We start from the raw sequence: 14,327 nt of genomic DNA, 5'->3' as shown, positions 1-14,327 counted from the left end.
ATTTCCACTGATGAAAAATGTTTCATGTCTCGCTTAAAGAGAATGATTGCTGAAGACCAACAAACAATCTGGTTTCAAATGCAACATTTGACTTTGAAGCCAAATTCTACTTGTGTAAAATAATAATATAAAAAAAAAAGTAGATGAAACATTTTTGCAGCTGTTTTTGAAGCAACATGTAAAAACGAGATGCCATTTTAACCGTTAAAAAGGACCAATATGTTATTCTCCATTTAACGTGTTAAAAAGTCTTTGACTGAAATTACAAAGGCTCGGGGTATCGTCTCATTAATACAGAGTAAATGACCGAGTTATTTCAAGACTTGCTCGTCAGAGTAATGAGGCATATCCCATATAACACACACATACACACACACTCTCTCTCTGAATCAAAGTGAAAGCCGAGAGAGATAGGAGAGAAGTGAAAGAGCGCAGAGCGATGGAGAGAGAGCGAGAGGCAGCGAGCAGCCTCCAGAGAGAGACACTGGAAGGCCTCCAAATGTTCCACTCTGGAATATCTTCAAGGACAATCAGCTAAACAGTTGATATTAAGAGAGCTGTGTGAAATCGATTGCTCAAGGTGTTATCTGCGCTGCAAAAATGGCTGGTAATTAGTCACGGCTAAAGGAGTGTTACCGAGAGAGCGAGATGGATTTAATCTTAATAGATTTCACTGCACTGCAGATACAGTAGCTCCTGCGTGAATCCTTGCTCTGTTCTCACAATCTCTCTCTCTCTCATGTTGGCTATCTATCAGAGGAAAGGCAGCAGAGCAGGTAGCTCTGTTGCACTGCTAGATTTGCCCAAATCTCCAAAATGTAGGTGTTTGGCCTGAGCTGATGGTCATGGGGGTGCAGCTTAATGTTTGTGTGTGTGTGTGTGTGTGTGTGTGTGTGTGTGTTTGTCTAACTTCACGGCAGTGACTTGGGAGCCATTATTTGTTTATGTATAAACCTTGGGCAATGAGGTACTTGAGTCCATGGCAGCTGTTGACTTAGAGATCTGGGCAGCATATTCAGAGGTAATCGGCTGACAAAGCCCTCGTTGATTGACAGGGAGATTGGATTGTTTGCTCCTCTGTGATGTACCTACACACCCCGAGGTGGGCCAGATGTGTTGGTTTAGCGATTAGCAGTTGCTAGGATTAATAAAGTCAACTGCAGCAGTCAGTCTCTGTGGAAAAGCAAAGAGGTCTGTGGGAAGACTTGGTTTATTGTGTAGGAGAAGCAGCACTCAAAGTAAAGTTTGTTAACCCTCATCCCACACAAACAAAATTTTGCAATAATTATTCTAACTTTGGTTTGTTTTGTTTTCAGTGAATGTTGATGTTAATTTTCAAAAAGGTAAACTGAACCTCTCTCTCGTTTCCCACAGTATGTTTCTGTTGGGCAGAAATTCCCTGTTTGTTTTCCCATGGCAGCAGCAAAGCAGCTGTCATTAAGAAAGAGCATATGATTATCTTAATTCACCTGGAACCTGGCTTGTGAAAATTTACGGCAAACTTCATCTGTGGTTAAATAAATTATAGTGTACAAAGATTGATGCTGGGAAGTGTGAAGTTCAGGTACACTGTTGATAACTTGGGTAGTAGTAAAATATGATTTTCTTTTTTTTTTTTTGCTGATACCAGCGCTCTGTGCAACCTTTTAAATACTTTGTTTTGTGCTGAAAATATAATAGTGTGGTAATCTCTCGAAAGGTTTTATGTAAAAAAAAAAAAAAAAAAAAAATCAGCTTGAGCTTTGATCAAATATTTAATTGAAAGTGTTTTCTCTTGGTTAATGGGATGAATCAGATACTTGGTGTGTTCATCTGTAATTGTACAAATTCATGCTTTTTTCATTGTTGTTGCAGAAGCTGAAGCAGAAGAATCAGCAGCTGAAGCAGATCATGGACCAGCTCCGCAACCTCATCTGGGAGATCAACTCCATGCTGGCTGTCAGGAACTGAACCACACACACTATTATGCTCACATATACACAACACAAGCACGCGCACACACACACACATTTCATCACAAACAGCTGACAGGAAGACGTGGTCATTAACTGGATGTGTGACAGGGCTCGACAGACTGACTGAGGCCGCACTTTTACAGAAGAAATTGGGGCTTTTGGCAATATAAAAATCCTTCCTGAAACAGAAGTAGAATGACAGAAGGAGACGGAGAGGCGAGAAATGAAGACGAAAGGGTTTGAGGAAGCAGACAGGAGCGAGGACGTCCCATGGAAGACTGGGATTGGGGGCGTCTGATGATAAAACTGTGGGTGACAACATAAAAAAATTCTATTTCAATGTTACAGGTTTCAGAAAAGTGAGCATTCTGACTTTGAATTAATCCTAAGAATTGATACATATGCCGTATGCATTTGTAGGTATTAGGTCAACATAGAGTTTATGCCTGTAGAAACACATTGATATATTCTATTTAATCCTTATATCCTTATAAGATATTTATTACATGCATATTTCATAGTATTAGAATTGACTGCAGTCCGTAATTTCAGAACATACTGTTTTATATGTTCTTTAAACACTTTAGAAAGGAAGATATACTGTATATCTTCACGATTCTCTTTTATTACATTGTATTTCCTCCGCTTTTTATTTTTGGGGTTTTGATATAAAACCGTCAGTGGTCTGCTCCCGCTGGGCTCGATGTGTCATCACGATGCCTTGTTAACAATGGGACTCCTGCTGAAATGTATTTCTTGCTGTGAATTTTGGGAGTCAACTCTGTTTTGTGCTGTATTTTTCCTACATTTTATCTGTTGTGTATCTGTTTTAGGAGGACACCTAGTTCCAGTGTGTGTGTGTGTGTGTTTGTGTGTGTGTGTGTGTGTGTGTGTGTTTGTGTGTGTGTGTTTGTCGGGTGGCGCCTGTCTTTGGTCTCTGTGGGTATTTTGGATTTTCTCTCAGACTTTTAAAAGCCTCGTTTATAGATGAGAAAAGAGACGCAGAAGAAGAATTCACAAAGGATCCGATCCTGCCGTTAACACACAGACATGAGCTAAAATCTGAGTTTGTGTGCACATAAACACACACACACACACACACACACAAATTCAGTAGAGCAGCACTGTCAGGTCGCGGACATGCATGAGAATATCAGTGTCTGATATGGATGTGTTCAATAATTCAGAGCCTTGCCAGGGTCATATCCAAGATGTGTTATGAGGCTGTTGTCCTCAGGGAGACGCAGAAGGATGCAGCAGTGGAGCAGCGAAGAAGCTTTCAGCAGAGCAAAAAAAAAAAAAAAAAACAACAAGAAAAAAAAACAGTGCTTTGAGTAGTGACTAATAAAGCCCTCCTCAGTGGTGTAATACAGAGGTGGTTATTGTATCTCCGAGGGCAACCACATCAAGGGACTATTATTACTGTACAAATGGAGCGTGTTATTGCATCCAGCTGAAGCAGAGGTCAGGGTGGCGGCTTTATTTGTCCATGTTCACTCTGTCTGAAATACAATAAAGCAAATGAAAACACACCAGCCTGCAATCTCATGATTACAATGCTGGCGCCCGCATACATGTGTCTAATTGAATTTGCAGAATCAGTCAGCATGTTCACTTCTTAACCCTCCTATTATGTTTGGGGTCAATTTGACCCCAGGCAATGTTTAACGTCTCTAAATAAACAATTAACAATTTTTTTTTGCTTCATATTTATGAGTTTTCCTAATGTAATGGGTACTACGGGGTAAACATGAAATTGACATGATGATATGTTTTCAATGTCCTGTACACACTTTGTAATGCATCGGTTATAAATAACAAAAATCTGTACTTAGAAATAATAATATAAAGCCATTGAAACACCAACAATTAATATTTCTCTCCAATTTTAGGTCAATCAGTGCAATTTTATGGTGATTTGCATATTTTTCCATAGTCACGTAATAGGAATACTGGATGTATAAGTGGGGGTGGGGAGGGGGGGTTATGTTTTATTTAAAAGGCTATTTAGGTCGTCAACAAAGAAACATAAAGTACCTGACACATAAACTTTGGTAACAATTTTAGTTATAATAATTTTGTGGAGGTTTAAACTGCTGGAGTCAAATTGACCCCCAACATAAAAGATGTTTGTAAATTTGAACATAACAGGAGGGTTAAGTGTTTGCAGTGTCCTTGTCTTGCGCTTATGAAGTAATCAACCCTTGAATGTCCTGTTATATACAAGGCTCCCATGCACAATGGTATATTAAATGCATGGATTTTTCAATGACTTTCAAGGTCTTGTTTGGTGAAATGCAAGGAGTTGTGTTTTGGGGGAAGATGTTACACAAATCAAAATTAAATATAATGGAGGCCTCAGTGTTTGATGATATAAAATATTCCTTGTTGCACAATGAGAGAAATTTTGGTGCTATATTTAAAGAACGATTTTTTTAAAACGTATTTGCTCAAAATATACAAAATTCAAAGGATTTTCACGGCTTTTCAGAGCCATGTGTATATCATAAATATGATGTTTATATCATGTTTCAGGCGGTAATGTGTCTTTTAGTTGTGCCCACACAAGAGATTTCCTCAAGAAAATGGGTGTGAACATGCTGCGTTCAGCTGCTGTGGAAATATGATGTCACCTGCATTTGGCTAGTTACCTAATGGATTATTGAATACATCATCAAACAACAACATGAATGAAAAAATGCAAGACACATTGCCAATAGCTGTTTTGTTTTGCAAAACTGATTTTGGGTGGATTTTCCTTTAAAGAAGAGGCCACACAGCAAATACACATGTAGAAGTGGCGTAAAAATATGCAAGTGTTCAGTCATACCTGCTTAGTGTCGGTGTGCACACCAAAAACACACTGTATTTTGAAAGGGTTTACTATGTGACCTATGAACAAAATTCACACGGAGATGCATCAAATATCATCAAATATCAGTTTATTCTTTCTTTTTTTTATAAATCATTCTTACAAAATTGGCATTTTTCTATTTCATTTGTGACCTCTATAAAAGTCTTCTGTTAATTACAAGGTAGGAGGGAGGAGAAGGCATCAGGACAGCTGGGCTTGACAGAGCAAATTAAAAAAAAAAAAAAAAAAAAAAAAAAAAGTCCTTTACTGATCAACAGCTACGCCTGCTGATTGGTTCCGTGATTACAGCCAACCGCTGATAAATAATCCCCAACAGGAAGTGGTCATGCATCTTCGTCTTAGCAACAGTGTCCAAACACAGCGATGATGATGAGAACAGGGTGTGAGAACAGAGCGGAAGCTGTGACTCATCCAGTGTATGACGGCGGGGCGGCTGAGACCCCACATATGGTGCTATGGCTGCCTGTCTTGTGGGAACAACAAGTCTGTGACAGACAGTGCTAGCGTGTCAGGAACTCAAACGCTGATAAAAGGCACAAATCAAGAACAGACTAGTATCCAGCACACACACTGCCACCGCTATTAACACCGACTGCCTGGCACATTGTGGGTAAACCTGTTTTTTTTTTTTTTTTGTTTTCCATCTGCGAGGAAAATACAATGAGAACACGGATAAATTTCTCTTGATGCGATATCCAAAATAACAGGGGCGTCTCAGATCACATCCATCCCGCTCTGAGAGACTTAATTATAAACAGCACACCGAATGAAAGATGGAGCAGCTTCTGATGCTAAAAGTCGTTGGATGTGAAACCAAGCTGAGAAGGAGGTAATTTAAACACAACTGTGTCGCAGTCTCCGATGCATTACTGTATGCGCAGGGGGAGGATGTTACAGCAGAATCAGAAAATGTTTCCATCTGGTTCAAGGGACCCAGCTGCTTATTATTTTCCATGTTTCATTTGGCATCGTCGTCATCGCGGCTATGCAATTTGATTCCTGTAGAGAGCCAAGATGGCCTGGCCCAATCCAATCCCAGATCACTGGTCTATGTCATCTTTTCTTTGCGGCGAATCAAGAGTTGAACTCTGAAAAACGTTCTATGTCTCTTGGGGGATTTTCATTTGAGGAGGATGTGACAGCAAGATGGATGTTTTCATGATAATAAAAACAAAGCAAAAAAAAACAATGCAGGGTGAAAAATAATCTGAGCGGTGTTATTGGCATCTGTGTAGATTAATGTGCACAGCTTGTAGAAAATTAGCTCAATAAATACCATAAACTCCCAACAGTGATGCAGTATCACTCCTGCCTTTTCGCCACAACATCTCAAATTGTACACAGTCTGGGTCTGTGGAAATAAATATATGTTCATGTACAGTGCTGAGAGTCACGGGGCTTTGAAATGTCTTGCGTTTTCGTGAAATGGTTGCAAAGCCGAGGTGGGGGGTAGGGAGGGGGGGTGGTCTCTCTTGAGATGATCAACAGCAATTCAAACAATCAGCGATATAAAAAGGCTTGCTATGGATTCAAACAATATGGGTGTCTGAACATGAAATGGGGACCAGATGCAGACCGAGTGAGGAGGCATTTTTTTTCTCTCCCCCCCCACCCCCACCCCCACCCCCCCTACAATCGTTTAGATGAACACTTTCCGCCGAGAGAAACACGGCTGTGAGCGACTCCACATCAAACACCGTCTAAATCTCTCCTGGCAAGCGAATCACACTCGAAACTTAAAGTCCCGCGAGCGACCACATTACCAGAAAGCAAATACAAAACACGATATTCAAAGCATGTAGCGAGGAGAGAGAGAGAGAGAGAGAGAAAAAAAAAAAAAAACAACAACACACACACAAACACACACACACATGATAGACCTGCCAGGTTTCACATGATATGCGGTTCCTTAAACCGAGAGTAAACGGCGCCGTGGGTGAGCGTTTCGACGTGACGCTCGAAAGTCACTGTCGCCAGCTGCTTGACACTTGCATAAAACCCTTGATATGACACAATTAAAAAAAAATATCAATGAAATCTTAAAAGTAAACAGTCTGTCAGTGAGATACAAATGACCGCACTGGTAATGACGATGGCGATGACAGCTACTGGTTAACACATGGACCGAACAGCTTTGGCTGAGACGAAATTTCTCAGCTCCTGTCCAACAGAAAGGCCACTAAAAGCTCGCTGCTTTCATTCAAGTGTCTGCGGACTGAAAGTCTGAGTGGGCTGTCTGTGCTCTCAGCTGCATACAGCACGCCGACCTAATGACAGTGTATTACAGTTCAGAAATAAGCCAGCCATTATCTCAGACGGCACATCGCTCCACATGGATCAATTGAGGGACAAGATAGCTAGTTATTTTTCCATTTTGATCTGTTTTTCCAATACCGCCGAGGTAATTTAAGGTGTGAAATGTCAGGCCGTTTAGAGTCGTGAAACGCAACGGACGAGGACGGCCACTGTCAGGGAACGGAGCACGGCCGGCTATGGGGTGGGGGATGGTGGTGGTGGTGGTGGTGGGGGGGGGGGAAACAGGAGAAAGCTGACTTCCCAAGGCCAGTATTAGCTCGCAGGTCAGAGTCGCGGGTCACTGCTTTCACAACAAAATGGCTCGTGATGTTAGAGGGTTTCATCAGCTGTTTGGCCCCCGGGAGTAAAACAGCCAAAGGGAAATAGGTTTGCCTAATTGAACCCAAAATGTATCTCTGCCTGATAAATGGAGGAGAAAATCTTGTGTCAATTTAATGGCTCCCTTGTGATATGTCACAAAACAACAACAATAATAATAAAAAAAAAACAACGACATTATCATGGATTTGGAGGTGAGCTATTTCAACCGGACATTTTTTCTTCAAGAGGACATGCAGGCATCCTAAACTGATTGTGCAATAAGCAATTTTAAAAGGCAGACCCTGATGTCAATGATGGAGAGTATGGCACTGATGGGCTCGGCGTTCAAGTCTCTCCACAAGCACTCCTGTGAAATGACGCTGGCCACTAAAGACCTGTTACGGTCGAAATTTTATTCCATTTATGCCTGCTAGGATGGCGCTCCGAAGCCATGCAAGCAGGAACAAATGGGCGAAACAAGTTTGGGTTAGAATGCAACGTTCTGCTCCATTTCATCCAGAAATGTTCATTTCGCTCATTCCAACGGAGGGAAAATGTACTCCGTTTGAGCTTATGGTTGGATGAGCCAACTTTCAGGGCTCCACACAGGCACGCACGCATGCACGCACACACGCATACACACACACACATGCACACACAGAAGAGTGAAAGTACAAAGTTTGAAGGGGAAAATAAAAGATGATGAAAGTAGAAAAAAAGATGAGAAAAGTACAACCACTCTGGAGAGTATGAGAGGAAAATGGGATGTGAAATGAGATATGTTTTTCTAACTTATCTTCGTGATAACAGGGGCACCAGATAGACCATTATAAGAATCCCTATCAGCACATCAACGAACGAGCCACAGACAGACAGGATGTTTTGAGACTGGCTGAAGGATATGTGTTGATGGCTGAGCGACTATCAGGAAATAGGGGTTGCTTTGCTAGGCAAAGCTGGTCAGGCCTTTCTAATCATGAGGAGGACAATGCTGTCTGCCTTTTCCAGCTTAAAACATATTAAAAATGGTTTCATTCTGATTCCCAACCTCTTACGAGAGGATCCTTAGGAATAACAGAGGGCTGAGTTTTAGAGAAATCAAAGCCACGACAGAGGAGGGTTTGGCCGGGTGTGAAGCAGGGAGCTGGGGGGGGTTCCAGTAACAAGTCCTGATGCAGACTGGGGAGGTGGGCTAGGGTGGGTTAAAGGGTTTCAGGAGCATGTGTGGATGGGTGGGGCCAGACCGGTAGGGATGGGGCTTTGTGGTGGGTAGAGTTGCCAGGTCGCGATCACGGACACCTTCCCTCGTCTACCGTCCTGCACGTGTGCCGAGAGAGCAGGAAAGTCAATGTCATCCTTGTTCGTTTTTTGTGGTATTCATACAAAAAATATTCTATCCAAGAGTTCTCGTCGTCAGTAGTGCGTGCTGCGAACATACAGTCCTGTTTGGCATGTCCACCAGTTTGTGTACTCTTTGTCCGTCTGCTTGTCTGTTTGTTTGTTTTTTTTAGTATCCAGACGCCGCCTGCGTGTTTCCATTTCACCCCTCTCCGCGTTAAGTCCCGGCAGCGGCGGCGCTGTGGTCATTGGCAATGTGCTGAGTGGAAGACAGAGCTGTAGCGCCCCCTATCCATCCTGCTGTAGTCCTACTACTCTTTCTACTTTCCACCGAGTCTCTCTCTCTCGCCTCCCCTTGCGCAGGGTCTCCCCCCAGGGGGCGCCGGTCCTGTCAGAGCCTCTCAATGTCCCTGTATTTCTTGCGGAGGATGGAGACCTGGTCCTTGAACAGGACGGGGTCCAGTCTCATCTGGGAGTGGACCAGTGGCATGGCGCCAAACCAGCTGGCGAACTTGTTCATGCAGGTCTGCCGCTGGGCAAAGTGGTCCGGATCCGCCCAGCGAGACGCTCTTGAAGACTGGCGGGGGAGGAAGAAGAGGAGGCAGAGAAGAACAGCGTTAGATGGGACGGGGACGTCGTGATGACATGCACGCGTGACATGACGAAGATTGACATTAATAATAATCATCTCTGCAAATCGTTGGCTCAGTCACATGCTAACTGCAAACCCTGTGACAAGATAAACCCATTAGAGAATGAAGTAAGGCTCTATTAATAAGGCTGACATGTCAATATGATTAGTCTCCCCATTGCAAGTGATTGTTCCTATTAACCCAATGGTTGCACCAAAGCATTTCAAGAGAATAATTCATCTTGCACACGAAACAAGGGTTCATCTCACAAGCCATGACACGCCGGAGATGGAAATAAAAAATATTGCCTGCAACATGAAAGGGGGATTTAGAAATCATTTTGGAATAGCGGCTCTTTTAAGAAACACTGCCGAGCACTGATGACAGCTGTCTAGATTAAAAATCCAACAACATATGAAAATGGTTTGGAACCAGGTGTGAGGAGGGTTTCAATGCTCATTCTGCAGAATAAAAATACACGAGAAAAACAAAAAACAAAAATGGTCATAATTCTATGTTGGGAATCCCATATAAAGGCCTTAAGGTGGTACTGTATTACACTTTGTACTCCTACCTGTCCCATCATGGTCTCCTTGTACTGTTTCTTCTGGGTGACCTTGATGGGCGGGAGCTTGGTGACAGCAGAGACCAGGAAGTTCATCAGGATGTCCTCACAGTTGGCCAGCTGGTCCACCATGCTCTTCAGACTACTGGGCAAGAAGTTGGTGTACAGGTAGTGGTAATACCTGCAGGGAGCACACGACAGAGCGAGAAAAAACCATGAGGCGAGACGAAGCGGGTGGGCGGCCAGACAGGGGAGACGGTGGGAGAAAGAAAGAGGCATGGAGGCAAAGTGAGACGGAATCGGTGTTTCCACTCTGTTTCTGCACAAATCATATGCAAAGCGTTGAGAGGTCGACGATGTTCAAATGCAAATCCGGTGCATTTCCATTAACAGCGTTTAAGCAAATTAACTTGTGAGAACTCCATAAGATTAAGACCCACATCTCGCAATTTTAAAATAAGACTCACTGAAATGATAATCATAATGTCATGTAATATCACTGTGCTTCTTGCTTGCCAGCAGCAATGGCAAAATGCTTCGGCCAGTGTGTTAATGAGAGCAGAAATAGCCACTCAGCGCAGGGCATGACACATGACACAATACTAGGTTGTGGGACGAAGGAATTTCAAAACTCCACCATTGTATAATGTAAAGATATATACATATGCATCAGTGAGAAAAAAGATAATTCTTTTCTTTGTTTCTCCAGGTACAAAACACGAGGTCATCGCCTGTATTATCAATTCACAATATCCATTTCCATCACCACAAAATCCACATCAAGCAAATGAGACTTTGAAGTGAAATCTTTTTTTTTGCAAGATTTGTTTGTGCTTCCAAAAATTTTCCATACGCCGCAACAAGCGTGTGATCCGGTTGGCAGGGCAGCCTCGTCATATGAGGTGACAAGAGCCGTCCTGATGAGAGCCAATGTGTCCATCAGCGGCTCAGCGTCCCGTCCAGATGTCCTGCAGCAGGACACCGAACCCCCACCTGCTCGCTCGTCGCAATTTGCTCCGGATTAAGAGCGCCGGCTTAGTGCCGAGACCGCCGGAACGTCAGGCACATCACACGGCTCCGACTCTTACGAGACGGGAGAGTGGAGTTTGCCTACTCGAGAAAACTTTGCAGACAACTTCGTCTAAATGTAACACATTTTTAGACACCTTTCACTTCACGGTGAAAGCCTTTCGGAAAGAACAATGGATTCAGTCCCATTTCATTGAGCAACTGACTGATTACTCAAGTTCCTGGACGGATTGAACGGCTGACTTATTGAAAGTGATTGAGCGTCTGGCTGGAGTGATTGGCTGACTTTAGCTTAATGGACTGCTCCCATCACAGCTGACTGGAGCCATATTAGAGCTGACAGGCCCTTGGTACAACTAAATGGAGGAAGTGTGGAACATGGTGTAGAGGACAATTTGACATTTTTTTTTTGGATAAAATATTCCCAGTGTCAAAACAATGGTTTCCTGAGGCTGCGCCACACTGAAAATCACACCTACTTTCATGATCTACAGATCACTGCATCAAAGTGTTGTATCAAAAGAAAGACGACTGAACACCGAGAGAACAGAATGGAACGGCGCTCTGATCCCCGTACAACAGAAGGGGAACGGGACTGAAGTAAAGAGCATAAAAGATAACAGCGAGAGCTCTGCCTTACATAGACAAACAGCCTGCAAAGGTCACAATTTGTCTTTAGATTTGACATCAACATAAACGGACTGGAAAATGATACTCGAGAAGAAACGCGAGATGTGAAAAGAAGACATGACAAGACAAAAGGAAGTGTAAGTCTGTGTTTTTCCTCCACCTGTGGTAGATGGCGGCCCCGGTCAGCACCATGGAGTAATCGTTGGTCCATTTGGACGTGTAGCCCCAGCGCTCCTTGTTGCTGTCCCAGAAGTGGCTGCGGGCCGGGTACCCAACGATACGCTCCGGGAAACTCTGCCAAACGGTGAAAGCAAAGTCCACCTGGGAGAGGAAGAGAAGACAGGACAGTGAGAGAGATGAAGACAGAGTGTACATCCTTATAAACAAGTCTTCAGTCTGCATATTACATCCATCACATACAAAAACATGGACACATGGCCTGAACTGGGTATTTCTGAAGTTATTGGCTCATTTTAATCATGTTATCACTTGGATTGTTGAAATGTCGTGCAACTAAATTTAGGTAAATTTTTTGGGACGGGATGAACTTTTCATACATGCAACATAAGCAAACAGAAGTGCAGCGTGACAGCGAGAGAGAGAATGAGAGAGAGAGATCACAAATTGAAATCACAAAGGAACTGCATGCTCAAAAACACTCTTCAGAGAAGAAACAACAGAGACCAAATCTCATCAAACACAAACACGTAGCCGTCTTTCTCAAGCTGCTGCATGCGGCCGACTTCTGTGGCACTGATCAAAGCGTTTAATCAAATAATTAGACGAAAACATCAAAAAGGCCTCGGCAGCCCGACACACAGAGCCAGACTGCAGTGCACCGCATAAGACCAGACTACATTAGGACAAGAGCTGAGTTTTTATATAAGGGGGAATCGAAATCCAAACCTAAAACACAAATCACAGTTTCTTTGATCTCGCACAGTTTCGCCTGGATTTGTTCATGCGTCTCTCCATGTCTCTCCCAGAGACGGGAAAGAAAAATTATATTTGGGAGCAGTGACAACGACAAAGAAATGCTGTTTTCAGGAAATAAATGAGTCATATTTTGATATATATATATATAAAAAAAAAAGCAACAGGAAGGCACATGCTTATGCTTTTGCGACATGACGTGTTACAAAAGGCGCCGGCCGGGCTGGAGGAGGTTCCGGTGCATTGTGGGTACTTTCTGCATGTGCCTCAGCCAGCTAAGCCACCAGGACGCCCACGCGCTCTCTAGTCGCGCCTCCATTTAGCAAACATGACTCGGATGGAAAAGCTGAAGAAAACGCCGCGAACGCGACTTCACAGCGGCTTTGTTGCAGTGAACTGACCTGACAATAAACCAGTGGAAAAGTATTAACAGGCCACAACAGCCCTGTGCCAGCTTAATGAAACTGTGGTAATATGGCTTTGGTTATCAGGTAACTGGCTGCAGTAAAATGGTATTAACACTGTGCTTTTTTTATTAGTTTTCCAAAGCGTAATATGCAGGTTTATTTCTCTGGAATAAAGCCACAAAATCCAAGTTTTAGGCAGCACCCACAAGTGATCTCACATAGCTGTAGGCTTGTTCTGTGCAAGATCACGAGTTTGTGGGAACAACGTGTCGATCTGGATCATGGCTGGATTTTCCCTTCAACGCCAGCTCTGCCTGGCTGTCCCCATCCTCGGCACAAACAGCCTTTATGAGATCTAATTCGACGCCGTTCAAAAGCAGCATCTGGCTTCACATGACGCAGCGCCAAAACGTCTGCCCAGGAACAAAAAAAAAAAAAACAAAAAAAAAACACAAGACCGGTCCCCTACAGCATGTGGAACAAAAAACGATAGCGCCTTCTTTAAAACACAGCAGTAGGGAGGCAGTGCATGATTGTGAGTCACACTGCAGGAAAGGGGAGACGGGAAGAAGGAGAGAGAGAGAGAGAGAGAGAGAGAGAGGGAGATGAGAGAAGGAGGGAAAAGTAAGGCACTGGGAGTGAAAGTTACAGCAGTTTAGGCGATGAAAGTGCGGCGCTGGAGAGAGATAAGTTCAAAACACGAGGGAGAAACAAGGAACAGAGATAAAAAAAAAGAAATACCGGGGAAAAATGCGATCAGAGGGCTGCATTTGGGACAGAGAGACAGTTTGTAACTGTATGCTGTCTCAAGAGGCCCAAACTATCAAGAAAGAAAAGAGAGAGAGGGAGAGAGAGAGCGCAAGACAAAAGCTGGGAAAGTGGCTTGTCCCATCAGCTGCAATATAACATGGAGAAAAGCAGGAGAGAGGGCCATTTTATTCTCTTCTCCTCTGTCTTGTAGAAGTGTAGTGTACCTCTGTGGTGGAAAGCACTGTGTCTTCATCCAGGCTGAGGACAGCGTCGGTCACAATGGTGTCATAGGGCAGAAAGCGGCTGCTCATCACCTGTAGGGGGAGCCACAGAGGACAGAGCGTTAAAGCCACAGCATTAGACGGAGCACACAGCTTTCCTGCAGGAACATGAAGGAGCCAACAGAGAAACGTCTGATAAACAAAGAGGAAAAACCCGTCAAAGTCAGAAATGTGAGCCAACATGCACCTTCTCGGACTGACTGATTCAGTGTGCAGGAGTTTGATGCAAAGGCAACACCGCGTCCACTTCTACATTCATGTTTCCATGGAAATCAGTGTTTGCAAAGTCACAGAAACCTGATGTGTTGCCATGGCA

General features: G+C 43.5%; 2 protein-coding genes across 3 annotated transcripts in view; one reads left to right on the top strand and one right to left on the bottom strand.

Annotated features, from left to right (window-relative positions):
• med30 (mediator complex subunit 30) overlaps window positions 1-3,485 on the top strand; it is a 31,703-nt gene extending 28,218 nt beyond the window's left edge. Inside the window, exon 5 of the mRNA XM_030064250.1 lies at window positions 1,855-3,485. Coding sequence (XP_029920110.1) covers window positions 1,855-1,950 — 96 coding nt within the window. The 3' untranslated portion in view covers window positions 1,951-3,485. The remainder of the gene's footprint in view (window positions 1-1,854) is intronic.
• A 1,952-nt stretch (window positions 3,486-5,437) lies between these two features.
• The window catches only part of ext1b (exostosin glycosyltransferase 1b), a 122,127-nt gene continuing 113,237 nt past the window's right edge, over window positions 5,438-14,327 (bottom strand). For both annotated transcript variants that reach the window (XM_030063606.1, XM_030063607.1), the window contains 4 exons: window positions 13,955-14,044; window positions 11,801-11,961; window positions 9,991-10,162; window positions 5,438-9,361 (listed from right to left, as the gene is read on the bottom strand). In XM_030063606.1, coding sequence (XP_029919466.1) covers window positions 9,176-9,361; window positions 9,991-10,162; window positions 11,801-11,961; window positions 13,955-14,044 — 609 coding nt within the window. In that variant the 3' untranslated portion in view covers window positions 5,438-9,175. The remainder of the gene's footprint in view (window positions 9,362-9,990; window positions 10,163-11,800; window positions 11,962-13,954; window positions 14,045-14,327) is intronic.

Source organism: Myripristis murdjan, chromosome 11 (assembly GCF_902150065.1).
Source record: "Myripristis murdjan chromosome 11, fMyrMur1.1, whole genome shotgun sequence".
Classification (NCBI taxonomy): domain Eukaryota; kingdom Metazoa; phylum Chordata; class Actinopteri; order Holocentriformes; family Holocentridae; genus Myripristis; species Myripristis murdjan.
The sequence above is the reverse complement of the archived record's forward strand: the minus strand, read 5'-3'. Positions and strand labels throughout refer to the sequence as shown.